The sequence below is a fragment of the Hippocampus bargibanti genome, linkage group LG12 (genome assembly GCF_051943395.1).
Source record: "Hippocampus bargibanti isolate YZ-2025 linkage group LG12, ASM5194339v1, whole genome shotgun sequence".
Lineage (NCBI taxonomy): Eukaryota > Metazoa > Chordata > Actinopteri > Syngnathiformes > Syngnathidae > Hippocampus > Hippocampus bargibanti.
Window position 1 is genome coordinate 16,369,226 of NC_142745.1, and position 27,645 is coordinate 16,396,870.

At 42.3% G+C, this 27,645-nt stretch overlaps 1 protein-coding gene across 8 annotated transcripts in view; it reads left to right on the plus strand.

The window, feature by feature from the left end:
- Window positions 1–27,645, plus strand: part of arhgef10la (Rho guanine nucleotide exchange factor 10 like a) — a 112,612-nt gene that overhangs the window by 13,068 nt on the left and 71,899 nt on the right. For 3 of the 8 annotated variants that reach the window (XM_089009920.1, XM_089009924.1, XM_089009921.1), the window contains exons 2-14: window positions 4,890–5,132; window positions 5,761–5,788; window positions 11,016–11,110; window positions 13,035–13,106; window positions 13,185–13,315; window positions 14,183–14,278; window positions 17,089–17,197; window positions 18,685–18,785; window positions 18,894–18,971; window positions 22,240–22,419; window positions 24,447–24,563; window positions 26,476–26,568; window positions 26,702–26,872. In XM_089009920.1, the coding sequence (XP_088866046.1) occupies window positions 4,895–5,132; window positions 5,761–5,788; window positions 11,016–11,110; window positions 13,035–13,106; window positions 13,185–13,315; window positions 14,183–14,278; window positions 17,089–17,197; window positions 18,685–18,785; window positions 18,894–18,971; window positions 22,240–22,419; window positions 24,447–24,563; window positions 26,476–26,568; window positions 26,702–26,872 (1,509 nt within the window). In that variant the 5' untranslated portion in view covers window positions 4,890–4,894. Of the gene's footprint in view, window positions 1–4,889; window positions 5,133–5,760; window positions 5,789–11,015; window positions 11,111–13,034; window positions 13,107–13,184; window positions 13,316–13,377; window positions 13,736–14,182; window positions 14,279–17,088; window positions 17,198–18,684; window positions 18,786–18,893; window positions 18,972–22,239; window positions 22,420–24,446; window positions 24,564–26,475; window positions 26,569–26,701; window positions 26,873–27,645 lie in introns of those variants that run through there. The other 5 variants (XM_089009922.1, XM_089009925.1, XM_089009923.1 and 2 more) reach the window with 5 other exon arrangements.

Below are 27,645 nucleotides of genomic sequence, written 5' to 3' on the forward strand. Positions count from 1 at the left end.
AAGAAGTCACGCCGCGATGTGGTTATGAATCTTGGAGGGAAGCGCTGTGATGGAAATCTTTGTGTTTTAAAGTCACATGGGAATGGACAATGTGGATTTCATCTTTAAAACTGCTTCAGCAATTAGCTAGCTCAATGGTTTAACAGGCCTGCTGACTCTGGTCTTGGGGTGGCACCAAGTTCCTGACACAGGAACGAGATTGTGGAGAACACAGACCCCATGGTCTGTGGTGGTTGACACGGCAGTATGCAATGTCAGATACAGAGTCAACATGATTTTATATTTCAGCAACCTTTGATTCCCGATGAGAGCATTTCCAGGTGAAATGAATCATTTAAAGAGAATGAAACTTTTAAGAGGGTGTGTCCGGTATCAGCAAAATAATAAGTCTCAACACGTGTCCTTGTGGAACACCACGCTGATCTGTAAAATACACTGAAGGGTAGTATATTAATCTAAAAGACAAAACTGTGGCTCAAGAGCTTCCAGACAGTGTTCAGGAACATTCTGTACTTGCACATCTACCTGCAACCACATTCCATATTTGCCAGAGTATTTGTCAAAATGGAAATCTTCCATCCTTCCACTCTTCTTTCAGACGTTGTGCTACCAAGAGGAAGTGTCGTACTACTTTCACACGAGTGCCGTCAAAGCACAGAGCTGTCAGCCGTTGCCCAAGTGACCCGCGAGCTAATGAGTAGTGCAGTGACAAATGCCGAAACAATGCTTTTCTGAAGGCCCAACCGACGTTTTCTCTCCACAGAAGGGTCATTGTTGCTAGCTGGGGGCAGTGAGTGGGGCAGCTGGAGAAACTGGGGGGGGGGGGGGGGGAGGATGAGCCGTGGAATGTCCTCTGCTTGTAAACGGAAATCATTTCTGAAGCAAATTTGACTTTTTGCTTCGCTGAGGTTCATTTGATCACAAACACACAAACACACATACACACAAACAAACAAACACGCACACGCAAACCCACACAAACACACAAATATACACACACGCAAACGCACACACGCACACACACACACACACACACACACACACACACACACACACACACACACACACACACACACACACACACACACACACACACACACACACACACACACACACACACACACACACAAAAATGAATGAATAAACAATAAGTAAATACAGTGGGGGCTTGGCTTATGAACTTAATTGGTTCCCAGACAGAGTGTGTAAGACGAAAAGTGTGTATCCCAAAAATTAATTTCCCATAGGAAACCATTAAAATGAGAATAATCCGTTCCCAGGGCTCCATAAAATGTAATTTTCAACTAAATTAGCCTTAAAACTACACACAACATACATACATTATTCTATGTATACTAAATGTGGTATTGTAATGAAAGAAATACACTGCACTGTATAATAAAGTCACTTTATTTACATGTGTGATGGTCGTTGATGGCTCTTAATTGACACCTGTTGCTTTCTGTCTTGTAAGGTCTTACGAAACTGAGGCATCACATTATCATTATGTTGATGATTCTCATAGCCACAGTCTTTTCTGGATGAACAAGTAAATAAACAGACAACCAAACAAATACATATATCAAAATGCATGTCTTGATTCTGCACTATGTACAGTTTGTTTTCTCTTATGGAACGGTTTTGCACATTTACATTTGCACAGTATACAGTTGACATTTTTATTTTGTTATGCTTAGAATATCTTGTTTTCTATCCTCTCACCCCACCCCAACTCCATTCCTTTTCAATTGCTGCTGTGGACTGCAAATTTCCCCATTGTAGGACGAATAAAGGTATTCTGATTCTGATACATAAATAAATACATACATAAATATACAATACACAGCATATGAAACTGACTTCAAAGTGGCCCTGCAAAACCCAATGGCACCGTCAAAAAGCGGCTGTAGGAACGTTACGAGCTCTGTAATCGTAATCGTTTAGATAAAGCCATAAGTGCCAAGAACTTCGGTTTCTTTTTGCAATCAAGACACGTCCATGTGTCCTGTAGCGAGCAGCCGAAAGAATGCTTTGGGCGCGGGAAGGCGGCTCGCATTGATTAAAATGCAAAGCAGATGCGACGTCTCACCGGGCGCTACGCTAACACGAGCGAAGAGGTTGTCGCACAAAAAATAAAAAAAATCACATTTTGTCGCGCGGGGAAACAATTAGCGTGGTTATTAAAAATGTAAACTGCGCTCTGTGGTTACCAAAAGTCAAATTTAACCACAGGCCCTTTTAATAGTCAGAAATGGTTCTGCTTTGTTGAAGGAGCAATGTGATTTAAATGTCAATGGGGTCACTGCTTCATTGTACTTCAGGTCCTCATAAAGAAGGAATTTTTAGTCCTCGATCCCATTACGTGGTGAGCTAAATGGATCCATTCTTAAGTTTGAAAATAAAATACAAAAAAAGTATTTCATTGATTTTTAACTCATTCACTGCCATTCCTGAATTTATTTGGGAATTGAAAATCATGAAGTGGAGCGCCATTCCCGAATTTGTTCAAGTTTTAGTTTTTCTTGCGGGGAGGTGCCAATAAAGCGCTGGTCAGACCTCTGGAAATGTTTTTCCCTCCCACGTGGGGGCAGGATTTGCCTTTTGTACAGCTGCCCTCATTTTAAGCACAGATAACTCTCGACCCATATAATGTAGGAATTAACTTATTTTCTGATGAAAGAAGAGAGTCTAAGGTTTCTTACGCTGCATTGAACGTTTATATAGTCCTAAAAGTCAATATTCGGTGGGTCCTGTAATTTGAGTAAAAATGACAAAAACCCTGGCACTGGAGTGGACACATTTTTGCACATCATCTGGCAGTGAATGATTTAATAATCTTGGAATTATTTCAACATGTAAACAACTTTCATAATAAGATACTTGGAATTGGTATAATATTGCTTAATAGGTCTGTGTAAGCTCTCAGTCGTACAGGAGTGGTCATTCGATGAGAAGGTTTCTTCAGCCGTCATCTGTACTTTTTGTACTCATCTGTACGGCTGAAGAAACCTTCTCATCGATGGACCACTCCTGTACGACTGAGAGCTTACACAGACGTATTGCTGCGAAATTTGGGAGAGACATCCTTCTGCTGGTATGTAACTTAGAAAAGGCCACCTTTAAATTAGCTGACTTAAAGAACCACCTCAGATTCAATCTTAGATGTAGACAGAGCCGGTTAATTCCTAAATGCTTGAAGCAAGCACACCTGGAACCCGGATATTTAGCCGATAAAATGCAACAAAATTATACTAGGAAAATACTAAATTTGCGAATTAGGAGACTTAACATAGAGATAAAAAACAAACAGTCAGAAATAGAAACTTATTATCAGCGATTACAAACTAAACTTACCCACAAAATCTATCAGGAAGTGTGTGAATTTACTAAATCCGGATATATGAGGCACCACAGCAAAACCAAAGAGAGACAAAAGGATAAATTTCAAAAATTACTTTTCCTGAAACAATCTCAGCTACTGGTAAACACGTGAAAAATTAGGAATGAGCAGATTTCAAGGGAGAATTGGATCAAAAATTTGTCAGACAGAGCTCTCTCAGAGACAAAAAAGGCGGTACTAACCAAATGTTTAAATTTCTCAGTAACTCCTAAAACAATACCTACAATAGATTACATCACAGCTACTGAATTATTAAAAATAACAAACTTTCGTATGCAGAGGCAGATGATCTACGCGTTAAAATATCAGCCCTTCTCAGTAGTGCCAAACTACCTGCGTCCAACATAACATTAGAAGAGAGAAAGGCGTTAACTACTCTACAAAAAGACAAAAATATTACTATTTGGCCAGCAGACAAGGGCAGATGCGCAGTGCTTCTCACCACATTGGATTATGAAGACAAAATAAATAGGTTAATCAGTGATTCTAACACTTATGAGCAACTAAAAAGGGACCCTTCCAATAAGTACGACTGAGAGCTTACACAGACGACCCTTCCAATAGATACAAGAAAGAAATGATAGACTGTCTCCAAAAGTTAGAGAAAGGAAAACATATATACAAACAGATGTATTTTAGATTATACCCGGGAGAGGCCACGCCATCTATCTATGGCCTCCCAAAAATAGATAAAGAAGAGGGGAGCCCTGTGGCGTCACCGGTGCGAATCGCAGCTTTAAGCTTTAATGTCTTTCAATTCCTTGATCTCCTTGATGTGCGTCTCACCCTGAATCATATCACAGGCTTGAAAATGGTATAAAAGCAGCTGTCGTGGGACAGGGAGATTCAGACTCATCTCGGACTCAGACCCAGACAGACGCACCGCTCGCAGAGACCTGCTCAGCATCGCACAGAGTTTCACAGCACGACTTGCTCGACTCCACGCCACGATCAAGCTCTGCGCATCATCTGCCTGGAAGATCTGACAACGAACTTCCTTACAAATAAAGAGAAACATCAAACTCTTTATTGGCAAAAACATCAAACTATTGGCAATAAAGAGTTTGATGGTTCTCTTTATTTGTAAGTAGGTTCGTTGTCAGATCTCCCAGGCAGGTGACGCGCAGAGCTTGATCGTGGCGTGGAGTCGAGCAAGTCGTGCCGTGATGTCCGTCCGACGCCCGGCGTGAGCCGGGCGCCTGTGCGGAGCTTTGCAAGTCTCTTTGAGTCTGTGAGTCCGAGATGAGTCTGAGATGATTCTGCCCCGTGGTTCGCCCAATCTCTCTTATTATATATTATTATATTATTACTATATTTATTTATGTATTTATTTGTTTATTTATGTTTTTTATTATTATTGTTATTGTTATCGTTATCGTTATCGTTATTGTTATTGTTATTGTTATTATTATTCTTTTATTATTCAATTATTCTTGTTTTTTTATCATAATGACGCCTTCTAATGTTTGCTCTTTCTCCATATGTTCAGGAGCCATGTCCGCCGCCTTGTCTCAGCCGCTGCCAAAGCAGGACAAGGAGGTGGAGGAGGAGGAAGAGGATGAGGAGCAAGGCGAGGAGTTCGTCTTTGACGACAGCGAGGACGAGCAGGGGCCCCAAGGGGTGGCCGGCGACTCGCTTCAGTTGTCAAGTCCGGAAGTCCCAGAGACGTGCGAGGATGCGTTGCTGGCTGTCAAAGACGTCACGTCACGGGAAATAAGCGCCAGCCAGGATGGTGAGGCATTTCTCATCGGCATATCGGACCTTCCTTTGAAGGCTTGGTCGGCTGTTGTTCTGAAATAAATTAAGCACTAAGTTACAGCGCCTGCTGGAATTGGCAATATGACTTTCAATAGAGGTAGTTTCTGTTCTCTTGACCACAGCAGCAGCACAAAAACAATTCCCAACCATACTAGCCATCATTTGCCATTTATTCGGTAAACTGTTACATATGTCGAGACCAAGGCTCTCAACGCAGAGCCACAAGGCCATCTGCTTGCTTCAAAAGAACAAATTAATCTGATTCCGGCCTACATTTTCTCCAAATCACGATTAGCGTGACCAACAGGAACCAAAACGAGCGGTTTTATCACAGCAGGAAGCAAAATGAATTTTTGTGCATGCATTACAATATTAAATTAACTGGACATTTTATATATGGAGATGTTTTGTTTCTTTATGTGTGATCTTTATGGAAATGAATCATCTTGTGTTCATATTCTATCTGCAGCCTTTATCTAAAAAGCCGACCACCTATACCGTTTTTCTTAAACAAAGCCTCCGTTTTATTAAGCCTCCTTTTTTTTATTAGAATTTTTTCCCTGCTTACAAATAACGTGTCTTTATTTTCCTCTTTTTGACAGACATTCAAGGCGCTCATTCCGCCAGCGGGTAAGTCGCTCTAACATTTAGCCGACAAGTGTGGAGATGTTACTTCCACGCCGCAGTATGTTTGTGACACGTCCCTGCCAGATGGCAGCCACCTTGAGTGGAAAGTGACAGCAAGGACAACCAAAGAGGGAAATGAATGCATGACTTCATCTTTAAATATGAGTAGAGATGACAAGGACCCCAGCATATTGAGATGGCTGTGCATTTGCTATTTGCTAGCCAACCCCCAACCATGCTGCATAGTGCCTCTTTTTTAACCCGTTTTCCCAAAATGTGGACCTCTAGGAAGTGTGCTCAGAAACCTTTAGTCTCGTAGACTGGATTCCTGTGGACATGCTCGGAAAAATGGCCCAGGTGTGAGTGTATTTGGGTGTCGTCTCGTTTCCTAGATTGGTGGCAGCTACTTGTTGGCCTAGAGCGTTTGTCAATGTTAGTCTCAATGTAGTCATGTTGCGTCTATGCACAATAAGTATTTTTGAACATTAGAATCAAGAACACTGCAGAATTTTTATCAGTGGTGAATAAAACAATGGCCCAGTGACACACTTTGGCATTCCACATGGATACGCCCTGGGGCCTCTTTTCTTAAAACTCAAGCCTTGTTGTTTGTTTTTAACGATGCAAAATATTTATAACACGTTGCCCAGAATAAACAGCTCTGGAGCGTAAAGCAACATTTTCTTCAGTGGGCTAACAACATTATCGATAGCATTGGAAGCTAACAGCAGGTGACGTTAAAAAAAACACTGATACCTATGACACAACAGATTCTCTTCCTGCCTCTCAAGTTTTGTTGTACTTTTTTTTGTCCCATTTTGTTTCAGTCATGCCGCTTCATTTGCTTATCACTTGCAAATCCCCACAGCCAATCTACTTCCTGTTTACATTCTTGTGCCTAATAAGAAAGCGAGGTCACACGGTTTGTTTTGTGACACGTTTTACAGCTTTGGAATTTTACGGAGCAAAGAGTGAACATTCTTCTGATCCAGCCAAGAGAAAACACCTCATGTATATTTTTTTCTCCTCAGGGATAAATATTTGTGTTCTTCAGTTTCAAAATTATGTGGCGAGTTACCGATTTCGTATCTTTTATAGGCATGATAACTTTGTTTGGTACTCTGAAAGAGGCATGGCATTTATTTGTGTGGAGACCTACATTTGGGAGCCCACAAGATTAAATCAAGTTGGTTCTATGATTATGATTAAATAATTGAAGATAACATGCTGAATATTTGCGCTGAGTAAATATTAGGGCTTGACAATTAAATCAACACAATCCCGGGGGCCTCCGTCACTTAACGTCGTTAAAGCGGCTAAGCCAGGGGTGGGCAAACTTTTTGACTCGCGGGCCGCATTGGGTCCTAAAATTTGACAGAGGGGCCGGGCCAGGAGCATTTGGAGGGAGTGTTTGGGCCGGAAATACTCTGAACAAGTTATGTCCATAATTTATAAAATCACTTCAAATGACTTCGACTGAGCGTATTTTACAAAGATTCCACAGCATATAGCTATAGTTTACGTTTTTAGACTTGCGCTGAATATTCATGAAGTCTTGTTTTCGAGTTGATGACGATCCCCTTTGACGTCACATTTGGACCGCCCCTGACCGAGAAAGCGACACACCATGCATTTTGGGTACTTTGTTTGGTCTGAAAACTTTGTGTTGATCCGTGTCGATGGCGAAATTAAAAGGAAAACGCATAAATAACGCGATGGTGAATCGTTGTGTGTTGCACCAAGACAACTATTTGATATTCGCTGACACAAATTCCCAGCTGACAAATCAGCCCATTTCTAACGGAGCTTGGGCACCATCTTCTGCATTTTCTGGGTGCTACATTACTGTCATTGGCGGCTCGAATTGATATGGGAGGACTCCTTGAATCAATTGCAAACATTTATGCTTTCCTCTTCAGAACTATTTGAATCATATTCATAACTGGATGAGTAACAAGAAAACATCTTCTCCGAACTTGAAGCCATTGTTTTGATTCTCGATCAAAGGCAAGACGTCTTGGCGTGACGTCACGAAGAGGGGGGTGGGACCTTCTGAAACTGACCATTTCCGGATTCATTTTGAAGTCATTTTTATTGGTGTTTTTCATTTAACTAAAAATATCAGTCTGCCTGATTTGGGTATTTTAGATGCTATAAAACGTTTTTCTGATGTCAGTGGGAAACAAAAACAAAACATGGTGCCGGTTGTCCTTTAAATGTAGTATGTATAAACCTCATAGCACAGTAAGAACACTACAACCCAATTTATTAACTGTCTTTCAAATGTGAAAAATATCCCTGATTCGTTAATAAATTTGTCTCAAGGAATATGGCGTTTACATAGTATTTCGCAGATACTTGGAGGAGAAAATGAAAATAGATTAAAATAACGTGCACTGTGATTTACCAAGATTGCGTCTGTTTCCATCGAAGGGGCAAAGTTAAAGAAATCAACATTTATTGAAAAATGGAATCACTTTCAACATTCAAAACATATTATTACACAACGAAATATTCAAGCTCAATGATACCTACTTGTGTTAAATTCCGCCAAATCATAGAAGGTTTGTCCTGACCGCGCGCTCAACAAACTCCTCACAGACGCCCTCGCCTTCACGCGCAAACAATACACGTGTACCGTCGCGGAGCACACGGACGTAGGCTACCTACAGTTGAAATTTGCATACTCGGCACGGCAGCCAATCAGAAGCCTTCTTCTTTCTTCCGGACTTTATCAAGCGTTATAAAGTCGTGCAATTGCATATCATTTTCCAAAATAGTTGCACAGAACCTCAGCCCAGAAGAAAGATTCAAAAGAAGCTAACAAGATATGTGACGCTACAAAACGTAAATTTACATTAAACCGTGACTGTAAAGTGTACGTGAGACTTATAAAAGGGGCTTAGTGGCTCGTAGAAAGTAATGCAAACGTTGCTTTGTGCACCACAATGACAATTGACAACTGCAGCAAAATCTACAGCCTTGTACATTTACACCGTAAATTAAGCACGGTAGCATTTGTAGTAGGTGCATTCTTGATTTAAAAAAAAACTATACTTTGTGACAATGGTATTGAATGTAATTAGTTGTCTCATTGTGCTTCAAGTTGTGAAAAATGGGCCAGGCAACTTTTCAGTTATCTGCCCTGTTGTTCGCTAACTTTTTGTCATGAGTTTTAGAAACTGTTTGTATTATAATTTGGGCAAATTCAGCGGGCCTGATTAAAAAGCCTAACGGGCCGTATGTGGCCCGCGGGCCGTAGTTTGCCCATGTCTGGGCTAAGCTATCAATAGCAACTTCCCACCGTCAAGCGTGTCAGCATATTTTGGCGAAATATCAAGGAGACGACTTTACTATTGTGATTGTCTATATATGTCTTCTTTTTTGTTATCACCGTGATGAAACAAAAGGCAACTCTACTCCCTTTCCTTCAGGCCAACATTTGCTTTTGTCTCCTCTTTTTACCCGGTGACAGATAGTCTTCATTAAGCACTCAAAAAAGGCAACCATGACAACTTGAGTGGGCATGCGGAATGTCGTGTGTGACTTTGCTTTTCAGCACTTTATCTCCTCCCGCATTCTTTGTCAAGTTCGCGGCCCTTCGAGAAGCTCATTTCAAGTGCGTTTATCTTTCATATGACGCTCTACCGTCACCTCGGCTGGATATTTGCTGCACCAGTAAAATAGTTCAGTGGGTGTGGTGAAGAAGCAAATACGCGGAATGGGAAAACGGACAATAACAATTCCTTTTTACGTTTCAACACAAAGTACATTTCAGTCTTAACTTTCACTTAATTCATTCACTGCTAGATGATGCGCAAATATGTATCCACTCCAGCGCCAGGGTTTTCTTCATTTTCACTCAAATCGCAGGACCCACAGAATATTGAGTTTTAGGTACAAAACGTAAATGTTGCCCCCTCGTGGTAGGGAAAAACATTGCCAGAGGTCTGATCAAAGCTTGAAACGCTTCCCTCCGCATGAAACAACCCAACCTAAACAAATTCGGTAATGGCGCCCCATGTCATGCTTTTCAATTCCCAATAAATTCCAGATTGGCAGTGAATGAGTTAAGTCAAGGAGTTGAATCAGTTCATCTGCATTTTACCAGGGACATTTTTTTACACAAGTTACGAGCCTTTGGCCTTAAACTGGGGGCTTAGCAACGTTATCAAAATTTGAATATAGCCTCAGTCCACCCCTTCAATTCTTGGACCAATGCGGACCACTCACGAACATGCAGAAGAAGTCACAAAGAACATGCAGTAGTGCTACCAAAACTAAGCTAGCATTTGCACTGTGAACAAGCCAACGCTAGTTGCAGCTGCCGTGCTGACAACATGACTTATTTGAACGTAGCAATACAAAAATAACAAATATTCCCGTTTTGAAACTTTTCTTCATTGTATTTGTGGATGTAACACCAATGTTTCAGGAAAGCTCATGAGGCCCATATGATCAATATCTCCACAGTCAAGCCTTTAACACAGATGATGTTTTTCAAGCGGTACTGTCAAGTCACAACGAGAGTATTAACAAAGATGACAAGTACATGTTATTTATTTATTTAGTTAGTTTTAACCTGGACTGCCTGTTAAACGACAGAATGTGAGTATTTAAACCAAATCAGTTGCCACGGCATTGCAGGATTATTTCAAAGGGAGGTTATGTCAATCATTATCAGGCCTGGAAAAAAAAAAGTGCAGCTCTCTCTGCCGGAGGGCAGGGGGCAGCACAGGAGGAAAGGGTGGTGTGCCGAATAATATCAAATGGAAGTCCGCTGGGGATTTGACTTGCCCTTTTTGCTTGCACTCCGCCTAGATGTTATTAGCATTGAAATGATTCCCACGCCTCTTCTTTGAGCTCGCCGCTCTGCAGAAAGTTTGACTTTGAATAGATGTTCAAATGGTTTGGGAGCATCGTTTGTGGCACATTGACGGAATACTTATCGAGTCTGATAATTGGTAGATTAGAATTCTCATCACCGATTAATCGTCCAATTAATTACATGTATACGCCTTGAATGAAAACAAGAAACATATTTTTTGGCTCAGTAATGCTGAAAACAACAAAGAACAAATAATATATATATATATATTGTAAAAGAGGCCTTTTACAATATAATATTTTTTTTGGGGGGCAATGAATTATTCATGGGGATTACTGTTCTGTTTAATGAGGCACCTGGGCTCGCTATTCACCAAACTGCTGATATTGTGCCACCTCACAGGGTCCCCGCAGCAGCCCAGCTAATAACGTCGGCGGGCGATTCAGGAGCGGGCGACACGGAAACAGCAAAAGAAAGCTCTGGGGACATCCCCGAAGGTACGCCCCGGAATGACTTTGCCAACGGGAAGTATTGCCGATGAAAGCCGCCGTAGATTAAAGGCCAAATTCGCCTCGGGATTCCGGCTCATTGCGATATTTGTATTGGATTTGCTAAACCGCCGCTCGGCTATGCTGCGGGCGCAGACGCAATGACACGGGCAGCGGGTGAGCCAGATCCAAAGAGACAGTGGCACCTTGGGTTCATCTCACACTTTATTGATTTCTACCATGAGAAATAGACGGCGGCCTCGACATAATCCACTGCCGCCACTTAATGCCGATGCGGGCATGAACCAGGCTGACGACTACGGGCTATGGATCAATAGCAATAAATCAATAAACAAACAAACAAACAAACAAACAAATACATGAACAAACAAATAATGACATAAATTAATAGATAAATAGATACATAAATGGCAAGTAGATGAGTCCAGCGCTGTCAGTAACAAGACAGTAACATGACTTTAACAAGCGAGTGGGCCGGCTGGAGATACTTGGGGTGGGGGTGAGACCAGCCGTGGAATGTCCTCTGCTTGTAAACGGAAATTATTTCTGAAGGTAACTTCACTTTTTGCTTCGCTGGGGTTCATTTGATCACAAATAAATAAACAAACAAACAGACAAACAAACAGATGTATAAATAGATAAATAAATGAATGCATAATAAACAAATACATAAACAACAAATGAACAAATAGCTAAATAAATAAACAGACACACAAATAATCACACAAATAGACCAACAAATAAAGTAGATAGATAGATAGATAGATAGATAGATAGATAGATAGATAGATAGATAGATAGATAGATAGATAGATAGATAGATAGATAGATAGATAGATAGATAGATAATAATAATAGATAAATAATAAATACATAAATAAATAGCCAGTAGACAAGAGTCCAGCACTGACAGTGGAGGAATTTAACAAATCAATCAATATTTTTACAGTTTTACTCACTAGCTACACCACCCAAAATGAATCTTATTTAATTTGTTAAAATTTTGATTGGGTTTTTCAGCAGAATATAGTGTTTCGACTTGAACATATTATGTGTAAAAAACGTTTTATCATCCCTTTTATCAAGTTAATAGTTTTGCAGCTACTCCGATTGCTCCAGTTGTTTTCCTCCAGAATCATAACCAAACATTAGTTTTGATAATCCTCTTTTCTGTCAAGAAAACAGAAACTTTTTGGGTGAGGGGGCGCGGTTTAAAAGTAATCCGTGATTAGATGTTTGTATTGAGATAAACACAAAACAATCCATTGCGGCGGCTTAGTTAAAAAAATATAACACCCCCAAAAAAGATGCAAACAAATAACTATTTTGAGGCAAATCAATAAATGCTTAGCGAACTAAATTGGGCTGCGAGACGAGAGCACGACACTATGCACCATCTGACAAAGTGGATACCAACTACATTGATTGTTTTCATCTCATCTCATTTTCCGTCCCGCTTATTCCTCATTAGGGTCGCGGAGGTTGCTGGAGCCTATCTCAGCTGTCTTTGGGCACGAGGCGGGGGACACCCTGAATTGGTTGCCAGCCAATCGCAGGGCACTTTATCGGCACCTCCCGCAAGAAAAAACAAAACAAATAATACTAATAATACGTTCTATTTATAAGCGGTTTTCAAATCACCCAAGGACACTTTGCAATTAAAAGAACAATAAAACCATAAATAAAATGATACATAATAAAAGACAAATTCAGGAATGGCCTCCACGTCATTTTTTTTAATTCCCGAATACATCTGGGAATGGCAGTGAATGACTTAAAAACTTATTTCTATGAATGTATTATACAGGGTGACCAAATTTTGTCACTAGCGTATGTACAACATTGCTCCAATGTCAATAGCATCATACGAAAACAAAATCTTTTCAACATGATGCTTGTGTTTCTCCACCAGCCTCACATGAAGCTGAAGCTGACGTCATCTATGACGACGTCCCGTGCGAAGAGCCCCTTTCCCCCGATGAAGGTGTGTGGAAGATATACCGAGAGTCCTCCGCTTGGGACCTTTTTTTATTTGGACCATCTCTGTGTGTGTGTTCTGTAGATATGCTCTACGAGGATGTCCAGCGGGACTCATGCGGTCCATCTGTTGCAGGCAACGGGTGGAGTTCCAGCGAGTTTGAGAGCTATGACGAGCAGTCGGATGGCGAGGCTAAAATGCCCACACGCAGCAAGGTTAACCCATTTCCACCCTAGATCATGTCGATTGGGGAAACTAGTGTTTGGAGCTGATTTTTTTTCTACTTTCTTTGGTGAGTGATACTTTTGGGGGTTAAAGTGGGTGGGGGGGTTGTTTTCTGGCCCCCTAAATGCCATCCATATGATTCATTTTTGATTATTAAAAAATGCTGCAACTCGATCTATTCATCAATACCTCTTTCATCCACTGGAAGGCGCTGTGGGTACATGTCAGCATTGATCCTGCCCTCTGCGTCATCCCTCTAAATATGAGCTAGTTATGCTCAGCCTAATAGACATTTTTTGAGCCAGCCACCTGCGGGCATGTGTTGTTATTCAAGGGAAGCTCAATTGATGGAAGCGCAAAGTGGGGAAAGCAAAGCTTGATTTTATGTGGACACGGAAGCACTCGCTCAGGTAATTAGAGCACCGGGGGCGTTGGGAAAGCCTTTGCACTTTTCAGTCTGCCGAGCAAAGAGGAGCAGACTTCAAGAAGGAATGTCGCAGTAATTACTAAAGAAACATTAACTATAAAGTTTTGTACGGCCAAAACACTTTGCCTTTCATTAGTTTCGCATGATTAACTGTTTTTCTGCTTTCTCAATGTGGGAGTTGGCAATTTTTTTATTGTATCCACGCCCTCCCACCACACTTGACCTTTTTTGACTGCCAGTGGGTCTCATAAATCACACACCCCGTAACACAATAACTCCTCCGTGCTTTCACTCCTTGTCATTATTCCGACTCGCGTTTTTGTGTAGCTTTGATCATTTGTCTTGCTGTTTACCTCCTCTCGCTCTCTTTTTCCCATTGTTTTCCCGATTGTTTTCCTTTAACGCTGGCTTCACCACGCTTTACCTATAGCTGTCTCCTGAAGTGCGGCGGCTGAGAGAACGCTGCGCCAGGACTAAGCGTGAGCTGGCTATGAAACTGTCTGGCAAGCACAATTATGACATTAAGGTATGTCAGAAGTATATTTACATGTTTGCCAACAAGCTCAGCTGTCTCTCGTGCCATCCGAACCCTTTCCCAGATGCCTTTGTGAACTTGTGGTGTCTTACCGATCAAATAATGCACATTTTGAAACAAACGCCATGATTATTATTACAGAAAGTGATGCTAACAGTAGCATCTTTTTCTGTTCACTCTCTCTTGATTGCGTATCAATTGTAGCTCTATTTAATGACTGATGGCCGACTTCTCACTATATTGGTCTTCCAAAACCATCGGGGGCTGCGTCGTACACTACGGTGTGGTGCTAACCTGTTCATGGCCACACGTAACATCCTGCTATCAGCTAACCAGTCTGAAAAATAGATACAGTTTGCCCAAAGACCTACTTGCTAACTCTTTTTATATATATTGGATTGGATTGGATTTGCCTTTATTAGTCTCACAGTGGAGAAATTTACATTTCACAGCAGCAAAGTGATGAAAGGAATGAAAGTAGAAAAACAAAATAACTGAGCGGCTGGAAAGGCAGCCACTCTCGCGGCACCGTCTTGAAGTCAAAAGAACAAAAAAAAACTAAATAACAAATAATATATAATATATATCTAATAATATTTATATTAATTGGCATCAGGGCCAACTGTCATCTAAAATATGTGTATTGTATTGTAGTGAGAAAAACTGAATGTGCAACACAACTGAAGTGTTTAAAAATCATGGCTACCATTCCAAGTGTTAGCCATATGTGTCATGTTTTTAAAGTCAAAATTATCTGAAAAATCCCATTAATACATTCCCAAAAGTCAGGTTTGCATTACTTTTAAAATATTAGGCACTGCTCTTGCTAACTTGAGCTAACTAGCATAATTCACTGTAATTAGTTACTTGTATTACAATTCCCTGTGCTATATCGGTCCCCCAAACCAGTAGTGGGCAGCATATTATGAGTAAGCCACAATGAACCAATGAAAACGTATGTATACAGCAGGAAGTTCACAAAAAAAGTTAGTTTGATAATGGAATTGGGTCAACATCACCTCATCAAGAAGAAAGGGGTACTGTAAGATAACACACATTTACTACATAGTAATCTTTTGCTTTGAAGCTAACAAACTAAAACTAAGTACAATCAACGAGACTCAATAGATAGTCACAAACTCTTTGGATTGGATTGGATTTGCTTTTATTAGTCTCACAGTGGAGAAATTTACATTTCTTTAATCTCACATGTGTAGTTACCCAATTTATCACAACATTGTTCTGTAGGAAGAATTAAACAAAAGCTTTCAAAGTAGCGGAAGTTTGTTTGTTTTGATTAAGTAATTAGCTGCTCTCCCTTTAAACTTCATAAGGGTGATGTTTTACCAGACAATTACATATTGTACAAAGCGGAAACAATGTGTGTGTGAAACTCGACTTGTGTTGACAGCCAACCTTTTCCAAAATCGAGCAAACCAGCCAAAAATGTGACGAAAGTAGGTGCGTGTATGCGTGTATGTGTGTTTGTAAAAATATAGGCCCTGTTATCCCAATTTCCAGAGCATGACAAGCTATATATATATATATATATATATATATATATATATATATATATATATATATATATATATATATATATATATATATATATGTCTTTGTGTTGTCGTGTTATTTGTTATTTAGGTTTTTTTTTGTTCTTTTGACTTCTAGACAGCGCCACGAGAGTGGCTGTCTTTCCAGCAGGTCCTGTATTTTGTTTACCTACTTTCATTCATTCCTTTCATAACTTTGCTGCTGTGAAATGTAAATTTTTCCACTGCGAGACTAATAAAGGCAAATCCATCCATTCATCCATCACGCGCGCGCACACACACGCACACGCGCGCACACACGCACACACACACACACACACACGCACACACACACACACACACACACACACACACACGCACGCACGCACGCACGCACGCACACACACACACACACACACACACACACACACACACACACACACACACACACACACACACACACACACACACACACACACACACACACACACACACACACACACACACACACACAGTGCCTTGCAAAAGTATTCGGCCCCCTTGAACCTTGCAACCTTTTGCCACATTTCAGGCTTCAAACAGAGATAAAAGTTTAATTTTTTGTCAAGAATCAACAAGTGGGACACAATTGTGAAGTGGAACAAAATGTATTGGATAATGTAAACTTTTTTAACAAATAAAAAACTGAAAAGTGGGGCTAGGTTTGTGGAAACTGTTTGTGTCGTGAATGCTTTGCTTGCTTTTGCTTGCAATCGAAGCGCTATTTGGCTCTGATGTCAGTATGTCAAAAAATAAATAAACTAAAAACAACTAATTCTAACTTCAACACATCTATAGCCTTCACTTATTAACTGATGAGAAACCATCAATATATCGGAATCGGACTTGCCTACTGATCCAGTTGAACCTTTTAAATTTGAAAGTTACACCCTTACTGCTTTTTTTGCACATTTTGTTCCCTAACTGTAACATTCTTTCAATGACTGACCTACTTTTCCCAGCATACCATCTAAAAATATGACAATGATGTGATGTGGCATTGTATTCTGCGCCACATGGGGCGTCCGGTTACTCTGTGGTGGACTTTGAGGACACATTCAGCCACAAACACAGCTCTCCTAGTGTCACAACTATCTCATTCGCCGGTCTGATTAGGTTTCACGGTGAAGCCGCAGATGGCGAGATTCCCACTGTGTTCATGTCTTGTCAGTACACCGTGGAGCCAATGACGTAGCTTTGACGCCCTCCTCCCCTTGCACCCTCAACTAGGTTCAGCAGCTCATGAAGGCGGCCAGAAGCAACACCAAAGATGGACTTGAAAAGACCAGAATGGCCGTTATGCGCAAAGTTTCCTTCCTTCACCGCAAAGACACGATTGGTAACACACTTTCATGCCTTCATTTGCATTTTTGACTTAAGATGTTTGGCTTTTGGGGTGGCCGGTAGTCGAGTGGTTAGCATGCCGACTTCACAGTGCAGAGGTTGCAAGTTCGAGTACTGCTCCGGCTTCCCTATGTGGAGTTTGCATGTTCTCGCCGGGAGCGTGTGGGGTTTCTCCGGGTCCTATGGTTTCCTCCCATATTCCAAAACATGCATGGCAGGCAGATTGACCACTCCAAATTGTCCCTAGGTGTGAGTGTGAGAGTGACTGTTGTATGTCTTTGTGTGCCCTGCGATTGGCTGGCAAGCAATTCAGGGTGTCCCCCGCCTCGTGCCCGAAGACAGCTGAGATAGGCTCCAGCAACCACCGCGACCCTAATGAGGAATAAGCGGTACGGAAAATGAGATGAGATGAGATGAGCTCACAATATCTCTGAATCCAGCATGATCTCAACCCTCCGGGTCAGGAACCTTTTTGACGAAGAAAGCCATAAAAATAAAATATTTAGAAATGTTTTTCAGTGAGAGCCACACACGCGCACACACACGCACGCACACACACGCACGAACAAAATGTCAGAATATATTATTTAAAATAACTTGGTTTTCCGTTCCTCATAATTGGTAAAAATCCAGCCAAACGATTGGAATGAAAGTCAACTTGCTGGGTCCATATACAAAGTTACTGCTAGATAGCCTGCACACTGCTCATTAGCTTGCACGCTTGCTTTCTTCTGTCTCTCGCAGAAGTATATTGATGCTAATGTTAGCATGGGGCTTGTCAAAGTGCCACTGACATTCGACTGTTTCATCGATGGTATTGTTTCATTGCAGATTAGAACCAAGGCAGAACCTTTTCAGAATCAGAATCAGAAAACCTTTAAGCGCCCCACAATGGGAAAATTTGCATAACGGCGAATCCTTCGGTCCATTCAACCTGAAGTGTACGATACTTGTCACCTTGTTTAAAAGGGCCGTTTCGACATGAACAGCACCTAGGTCAGTATCATCCAATCAAAATTGCGCTTTCCGCCAACTGCTGTCCAAACATGAAATGAGCAGCGAAAAACCGAGAAGATGTATTTAGTTTTATCGGCTAGCCAGATGCAATCATCAAAAGAGCCAAATGTGGCTCGTGAGCCATGGGTTCCCGACCCCTGCTCTAAATTGTCCCACGCTGTGATTGTGAGTGTGAATGGTCATTTGTCTCTGTGCCCTGCGATTGGCTGGCAACCAATTCAGAGTGTCCCGCACCTAGTGCCCGAAGACTGCTGGAATAGGCTCCAGCACATCCAGCGACCCTAATGAGGATACAGTGGTCTGGAAAATGGATGGATGTATGTTTGGCTTTTTGCGTTCCGATTATCCCAACTGGGGTCCTGGCCTTCAACCTGCCACTAACTTTTTTTTCCCGAGTAATTTAGTAACTCTACAGGTTGGTCTAATGGTTACCATTTTGCGTGTTTGCATGCTCTTTGGGAACAGAGGAGGAGGACGATGCAGGCTATCTGGATGTGGCGATATCGGACGTGACTCATCCGCCGCTGCAGCTGAGCGCCATGCCGGAGGGCCTGACCGGCCACCAGGTTGTGATTTTTAAACTCCCCTCATCCACTCCTTTCCACTACACAATGATTTATGTTCACATCCGTCTTATCCGCTTGGAGCATCACTGCAGCTTGTTGTCTATGCAGGTTGTCAGGCGCCACATTCTCGGCTCCATCATCCAGAGCGAGCGCAGTTACCTGGAGTCCCTCCAGAGGATCCTGCAGGTGAGCAGAGGCCTTTCCGCGGACTCATCCAACGGAAATGTGTCTTGTGATTAATGGGCTTGCTCCTCTCAGCCATATATTCGTCTTTACTGCCACCTTGAACAGTAGAAACGAACAGCACAAAGACTAGGTTGGATTGGATATGCCTTTATTAGTCTCACAGTGGAGAAATTTACATTTCACAGCAGCAAAGTGATGAAAGGAATGAAAGTAGAAAAATGAAATACATGAGCTGCTGGAAAGGCAGCCACTCTCGCGGTGCCGTCTTGAAGTCAAAAGAACAAAAAAAAAAAAACTAAATAACAAATAATATGACAGCATAGAGACAATATGACAATACAAAGACACAGAGAGACATTCATTCATCAGGACTTGCTGTACCCTCTTTGTGATGACATGAAACAGTTCTAGATGAAAGATGAAGATGTAATCCAGGAATTAATTAAATAAATAAATAAATACATACATACATACATACATACATACATACATACATACATACATACATACATACATACATACATTACAATAAGTCCAAGATGGCGCCCGAGTAGGCAGCTGTCAGCAAGTGCTCTCATGAGCCTTGCTTTTTTTGGTTGTTTTTGTCTTGTTTTGTGTTTTCTTTTGTCACTTTGTGTTGTTGGGCGTCGTGTGGAATGGATACGGATTGTTTTTCCGCATTTTTGACCACGACATTCATCAAGGAGGAGACTGTGCTGAGCGGTTGCGCCTTTTCGGCAGCATGAATATGCCAGTACTGTTTTTGAATGGGATGAATGTCGGTGCCATTCGACTGCCATCGCTGGACACCAAAGGGGCCATTGTGCTTTTTTTTGCGCCTGTAATGGGCAGCATCTTCACAGCCCCGCTTTGTCCAGCGGAAAGGTTGGTGCTGTTGGACAGTCTGCGGCTGGATGGATGCATGGCTTGAGGAGCCCGCGATAAGAAGAAAGGAGCGTCAGCGCAGAGCGCCGATGCGTATGTGGAACTGTTGCGGCTTGGAATTGAAGCGGATTTATGTGGGACAGAAGATGTGAGGCAATCTCTTTTCGTCAATGGATGCTACAGCTGCGAGTTTGCTTTCAACTTTTAGCTTGTAGTCGACGTGCACGTTCCACTATGATGTCCCTGATCCACTGGTGGAAAGACGCTTTGATCCTCTCCTCTTTCATCTAGAACTGCTTCATGTCATCACAAAGAGGGTACAGCAAGTCCTGAAAAATGAATGACTCTGTGTCTTTGTGTTGTTATATTATTTGTTATTTAGTTGTTGTTTTTTTTGTTCTTTTGACTTCAAGACGGCGCCGCGAGAGTGGCTGCCTTTGCAGCAGCTCATGTATTTCTTTTTTCTACCGTATTTTCACGACCAAACGGCGCACCGTGTGAAAAGGCGCAGTCTCATTTATGTGTGCCATTTCTGTATTTAACCCACACATTGGGCGCACCGGATGAAAGGACGCAAGTTTTATATACCGGTACATATCCTCTACTGCTATACGTACGTCCGCCTCACAACAACACACAGGCATACAAGTATGCGTATTTAAAAAAAACATATCGGGAGCAAAACTGAGTTTGGTAGTGCTTTACGTATTAATTACAAAGGAATAACATTTTGTAATCATCACTCAATATGCGTCGGCATGGTAAAAGGAGCACATTACCGGTACCGACTTTTCCGAAAGCTCAAACCACCGTGCTAGCAGACACGTTAGCCCAAGCATTTTAATTATAATTGTCACCATCTGCATTGGAAGCGAACCGAAAACTAGAAATAATAGCCATAATCAAAACTTTTTTGAAAGTCTACGGCACACTCGATTGCCCGAGGGCGTATGCGTTCCTATTGTCTTACAACTAATGCAATTGCTCCTCTTGACAGTTATTCCTGCCGGCTTGCACAGTAGAAATCAAACCAAAGATGATCCCGTGACACCTTTATGACCCATTATTCGCGCGGGACAAACAAAGAAAGCCAGATGGGACGCTTATATGTGATGTGCAATATGGCGTAAGAAAATGTCTGTCTTGTCACAGCTGCCGGTCAAGTGGTAAAAGGTGGCGTGTCCGTGAGCCCAATTAGACACTCAAGGTTGTGACGTTCTTCACCGCTGGATGGAATTTTGTGTGCATGTGTGATTGATTGCAGAAGGAAACAAAGAAAAGGTGCACTTTGGCTTCAGTAGCTCGGTACGTACGCATTATGTCCACTTGAAGACATGTGCCAGGCGCCTGCCTGGAAGCTTTATCAACATCTCACTGAGTGTGCCGGGAGGCTATTTACCTTTTACGCCTCACTCACTTTTACTTCTAGACAAGTTGAAATCAATTCGGTCCACTTTTTTCCTCTTATTGTGTGGAGACTTTGTCGATTACAACATCCCCAACTTTATGCTTTTGTGTGCTCAACGAATGGGTCTCTCACAGACACAGTCACACAAAACAAAACAAACTACCAGAAGGTTTTATGGCACCCAGTTTTGCAGTTTCCATGTTCGGCACTTACATTTATGAGAATGTTTTTTTGGTAGTCCCATGGAAGTCAATTTAAAATGTAATCATGGGATTTGGATCGTACATGATTCAAATTCACAGAGTGGTCTTATCCAAGTAGGCACCTTACTTAAAAAAACTGGTCTGATTCACATTTTATTATTATTATTATTATTATTATTATTATTATTATTATTATCATTATTATTATTCAGAATCAATCAGAAAACCTTTATTCGTCCCACAATGGGGGAAATTTGCACAAAGCAGCAATTTGAAAGAGGCGTTGGGTTCCCACAGCTGTTTGTCATTCATTTGATTGTGCCTTCTGACTATATTTGCCGATCGCACACTACCGTCTCCGTCGGAGTATTCTGGAAGTTACCCACGCCATTACCTTGCCGTCAGGTCTGCCATTATTTTGTTGTCTTCACTCGCCATCCCGTTTGTTATTTTTTGCTCGCATGTCTCAGTAAAGACTCTTGCTCCTCGACACCTGTCTCGCCGTGTATTTCGGATCCTCCCTTCTCACCTTCCCCCCCGTCACTCGAGTCCTGCCTTTTAGCCTCGAGCGACGTGATACACATAGACGAGTGTCATGAATTCTTGAAACCAATCTACCAAATATATTTGGAAGTTGTGCATCAAAGTGGTAGCCCTTTCCAGATGTTAATACCCACCAAGGAGCTCTCAATTTCAAAACGTTCACAGATCCCCGGTTTAAACAATTAATTGGTCGAACATAATATGGCTGATTGATTTTGCTTATGCCTAGGAGTACCACAAACCTCTGCTGGAAGCCGACCCGCGCATCCTGAGCCCTCGCAAGATCCGACCCATATTCTACAGAGTCCGGGAGATCACGCATTGCCATTCCATGTTCCAGATTGCGCTGGGCTCGCGCGTAGCTGAATGGGACAGCTGCGAGAAGATCGGAGACTTGTTTGTCGCCTCGGTCAGTGTGATGAATGATCTTTCCTGTCCATTTTTGCAAGGGGGTATTTTTGGCTGTGAGCTCACAATATGCGGCCCGGTAGTCGAGTGGTTAGCACACCGGCTTCACAGTGCAGAGGTCACCGGTTTGCGTCCCGGTCCGGCCTCCCTGTGTGGAGTTTGCATGTTTTCCCTGGACCTGCGTGGGTTTTCTCCGGGTCCTCCGGTTTCTCCCACACTCCAAAAACATGCATGGCAGGCAGATTGACCACTCCAAATTGTCCCTAGTTGTGAGTGTGAGAGTGACTGTTGTATGTCTTTGTGTGCCCTGCGATTGGCTGGCAACCAATTCAGGGTGTCCCCCGCCTCGTGCCCGAAGACAGCTGAGATAGGCTCCAGCAACCCCCGCGACCCTAATGAGGAATAAGCGGTACGGAAAATGAGATGAGATGAGATGAGCTCACAATATCTCTGAATCCAGCATGATCTCAACCCTCCGGGATCGTTTGTTTGTTTTACTCATTCGGGAGTTTTGTCTCCGCCTTTCACTGCAATTTCTTGACTTCTCAGCGAATAACATGACTCTCGCTTCAGTTTGCCAGCAGCTTAATAAGGACATACGGGATTGATGGATAACGTTTGAGCTCAGTCTCTATCTGGCGGCTGTATACTGCCACTGTTGCTAACCAAAACAGAGGCACCTTCCTTGTTAATTAGAGGTCCTGTAGATTGTGTGCAGTGTTGTGCACATTTTTTATTGCAGTAATTAAAAAAAAAACAAGAAAAACAATAACCTCTCATAACAGAGTGTTATGTGCAACGAGGAGGCTTGTTTATTTCTTTTCACTTTACATTTTTTGTTATTATTATTATGAAGAACTTCAGACTATTCTCTGCCATGGGTCACGTGAGCTGCAGGTAGTAGATTGAGAAAATTGGCCAAAGGTAGCTAGGGGACATGCATTCTGGCTCTAAAATGAGCACATTCAGCAGGATGTTTTCATTGTGGAGCTCAGCACCCATTTGGTCCACTCATTATTTGTCCATCAGCGTCAAGAGTTCGATCCTCTGATTCTCTGCTGGGTATCATGCAGTGCTTCTTTATTGCTGTCCTCAGACCGAACGCCAAATGAGGCCTCGGTGGAAAAGAAAAGAAAGGAAAGGAAAAGAAAGTGCTGGATGGAATCAAATTCTTTTTATACAGGGTAAACGTGCAAGGAAAGCAATGTGTGGAGTAACAATGTTCAAATATTTAAGAGATTTTTTTGGGTATTTGTACAATATGCACGTTTTTTTTCTGTCCTGTCAACTTTATTCTCTTTTCTCCCGCCATTTGAAAACAGCAGTGCTTTATACTTTGTGAGAATAATCTCCAAGCTGACACATTTTTTGGATGTCGTTTGCTACCAGAATGATTCATGATGAATGTGTTTTCATTGACTTGTGTCATTGAAGCATTCACGGTCTCATCATTAGCTAATGTTGTCTATCTGGCTACCTAGCTAACTATGTAGCTAGATTGCTGTCTTTCTGTCTGTCTGTCCCAAACTCCCTCCCTCTCTACCCCCCTCCACCCATCCATCCATCCATCCATCCATCCATCCATCCATCCATCCATCCAACCCTCCATCCATTCATCCAATCTATCGCTAGCTAGCTACTTAGCTAGCTATCTTGCGAGCTAGCGAGAACTAGCAATCTAGCAGGCTAGCTAGAAATCGTCCATCCATTTATTTGTCAGCTTTCTGATTTCGCTGTTATTTTGCTCAACCCAGCAATCGCCAGCGCTGAAACGTCAACATGCAGTAGTTTTCCTTCCTCTTCTGCGCGCAAAACAAATTAAAGTCATAAATCACAGCGCTTCCGCTTGAGAGTGTGATGACTTTAGTCAAGACACTGTTGTGTCTGAGAAACTGGTGGTGAAAGCACCCGCAATGAACTCTTGGCCAAACACTTCAACGCAGCTCTTTTCATCGCAATCATTTCCTCGGTGTGTTCGCAGGGCGAGTAAACACTCCGAAAGACGCTTGCTCCTTTGTGTGTTCTCAGTTCTCCAAGTCCATGGTGCTGGATGTGTACAGCGACTATGTGAACAACTTCACCAACGCCATGGCCCTCATTAAAAAGGCCTGCTTGTCCAAACCGGCCTTTCTGGAATTCCTAAAGGTGAGCTTTTCTGTTTTTGAAGAATATTTCTTTTCCTCCAACAAAGATGTATTGTTTGTTTTCCTGTGTAGCGTTTGGAGCTGATTGTGACTCGTTGCGCCCTCCCCCAAGGTGGATGGCCATTTAATAATGCATACACCTTGGCTTTGTAAGGAGACAATCTAATACTTTCCGCAACTTACCTTTTTATGTGCTTTATAAATGTCCTGCTCTTGTGGAAATAAGTTCTATTAGATGTCGACACATTTTATGGTTTGGGAATATATACCCCATTTTCGCAAATAGTGGCTAGGGACAGTTTATTTACTAGACTGCAGCACCGGGTGTTTATTTGACACAGGTTGACGGAGAATGGTTACTTCCATGTTACAATGGAAACTGCCTCACATTCTTACTTTTTCTATGTCCCTTTATTGCTAATTACAGCCGATAAAAGTAGTTGAGTTGAAGTTCAAGCTAAGATACCCCGTTTGTGTTACTTTGGTTTCGTCGCCGGAATCCAAAACATGCTCACCAACAACATCAGTGGAGGCCTTTGAGAGGGGTGGGGTGTTATTCAGCAGGAGATTGGGGGTACTAAAGAAAACGTAGTGTTGACGACAAAGACTACATCATAAGTGGCATGGCAGGCGAAATTTAGACAAACAATCTCACATTGAACACATCAGTAGTGACACTGAAAAAAAAGTACGGGTTCAGTAGCAGTTTTTTCTCGTATGCCACCAACCACTGTTGCGAACCAAACAACAGAGGCACCTTCCTTGTGAATTCGATCTCCAGTGAGACGATTCTTGAGCAGAGCCGATGTTCTTTAATCCCACCAAGCCGTAAATGGATATTAAGACTCAGTTTTGGTAACAGAAGCTCTCCCCGGTCCTTGACGCCAATTACGACTTTTCTATTATAGCGATGACTCGTCTTATGTTTTTTGTCATGACAAATAAAGGGGTGGGGGCGGGGCAAAAATACTCAGGGAAATTAATTTCTGAAGAGCAAACTGCGAAAGTGTGAGAGTTGACTTTTGACAAAGCTTTTTTTTTTTTTTTTTACTGTACCTCCCCATTCTATTTCTGCAGCTCCACCACTCTTAGAGATCCCCCCCCCGAGGAGAGTTGCACTCAAATTAATGGTGGTGGAGGAACATTAGTGCCTTGTAATTTCCATGGCGTCGAGTCACATCTTTAGCTTTGGGTCGGCCGCTTATGTCTTCCTGTCGCCCAGTCACCTGGAAGTGGCGACGAATAACAAATCATAAACAAAGCCCGCCGGGTTTCCAGACTCCCATTTGCCGGCTGGAGACTGTGACTCTGCTTGATGCCTCCCATAAATGATTACTGGGGGCTGCATTACCGCAGGCGTGGCGTTTTGTATCAGCAGAGAAATTCAGGTCCTGTCCTCAGTGTTCAGTCAGGTGAAGTATATTATTGTGTGAGGCACTCACTGGGCTTTGTCCGCCATCTTTGTTGAGCCGTCGACTTTGAGCATGACTGGCTTGATTAAGAAAAAGCCATGTCCTCAATCGTGGCCGCTTATATATTACATACATTTTTAATTATTGAGAAACGTCTCCCGTGCTGGAATTGGACAGACTTTGCAACTCGGATATTTAGTTATACCCTGATAAGTGGTTCGCTCATTACAAAGTCACATGTTCATTGTTGAGGTTTTGCTGAACCTGAAATGAAAAAAAAAACTTTAATACTTGGACAATTTCTCAACAGCTTTTAGGATTTGTATTCTGGATTATTATTAGTACCTGGAGTCCGATTTGCGTGATTTCATGACTCGTCATCAACCATTATGAAGATTTTTAGCCATAGCTTTTTAAACACGTGAGGAACCAGGGAGGCAGCTCATATATTTTGAATGACGATGTTTCCTCCCCCCTCAAATTCCCACGCACCCAATGTAGAAGAAGCAGGCATCCAGCTTGGACCGCATCACTCTCTACGGACTGATGGTGAAGCCCATCCAGCGATTCCCCCAGTTCATATTGCTTCTCCAGGTATGCCCATGTTGACCTAATCAACAAGTTAGCGGTCGAATGACTTCACATTGTCTGACTAGCCAACATTAGTGATCCATTATGTAATTTGGATTTTTTTGAGTAGTCACCTTGCTTTTACTGACAATCTCAGGACATGCTGAAGAACACGCCCAAAGGCCACGTGGACCGCCTGCCCCTTCAGCTTGCCCTCACCGAACTGGAGACGCTGGCCGAGAAGCTCAACGAGCAGAAGCGGGTCGCCGACCAGAATGCAGAAACCCAGCAGCTGGCGCGCAGTGTCAGCGATCGTCTGCTCAGTAAGGTGATCAATCACAGAAAACACCTTTGATAGCTTTTGAGTGCCCTTGTCACACGGGATCCATTTTCGATAGCGCACTTTATTAAGGCCCAGACGATCCCCTCTATAAAGTGAACGTGAATGATTAGAAGAGCGTACCATAGTAAAGAAGACACCAACAAAGATGACTAAGTACAGTGGTACCTCGGTTTTCGAACGACTCACAGTTTGAACAAATCGGAGTTCGAGCAAAATATTCGACATATTGTTGCTTCGTAGTTCGAACAACAAAATGAGTCTCTCAATGAGATGTCATCTGATTGGTTCTCCGGTGTATCAATCAAAATAAAGGGATGGCTGATTGGCTGGCGTCAAGTTTTTTTTCCAAAATAACTCAACTTGAATTAATGTCAGTTCTTGACAATGTCACATCACCTTGTCTTGCGATCTACCAATAGTACCTTGGAGATCGATTGGTCGATCACGATCGACGTATTGAGCACCCCTGGTAGGGAATACAGCATGGCGAAATCTACGATCAGTACGATATTAAAGAATAAGGAGGCTATGAAATCTAGCGATGTGGCTATGGCACTGAGAGCAAGTGTCATTGGATAGATATTTGAAGAGAAAAGAACATCCTGTAGCCGAGTCATCCGTAGCAAAGGGATTTGAACGTGTGAGCAACCCTCAGACAGAAGAGCTCCCCGAAGTTTTTATGGAAGCGGAATCTCGTTCCAAACAATAAATTTCCTTCCTCCGTCCACCTGCACCTTCTGCTGACCACCACAAAGGTA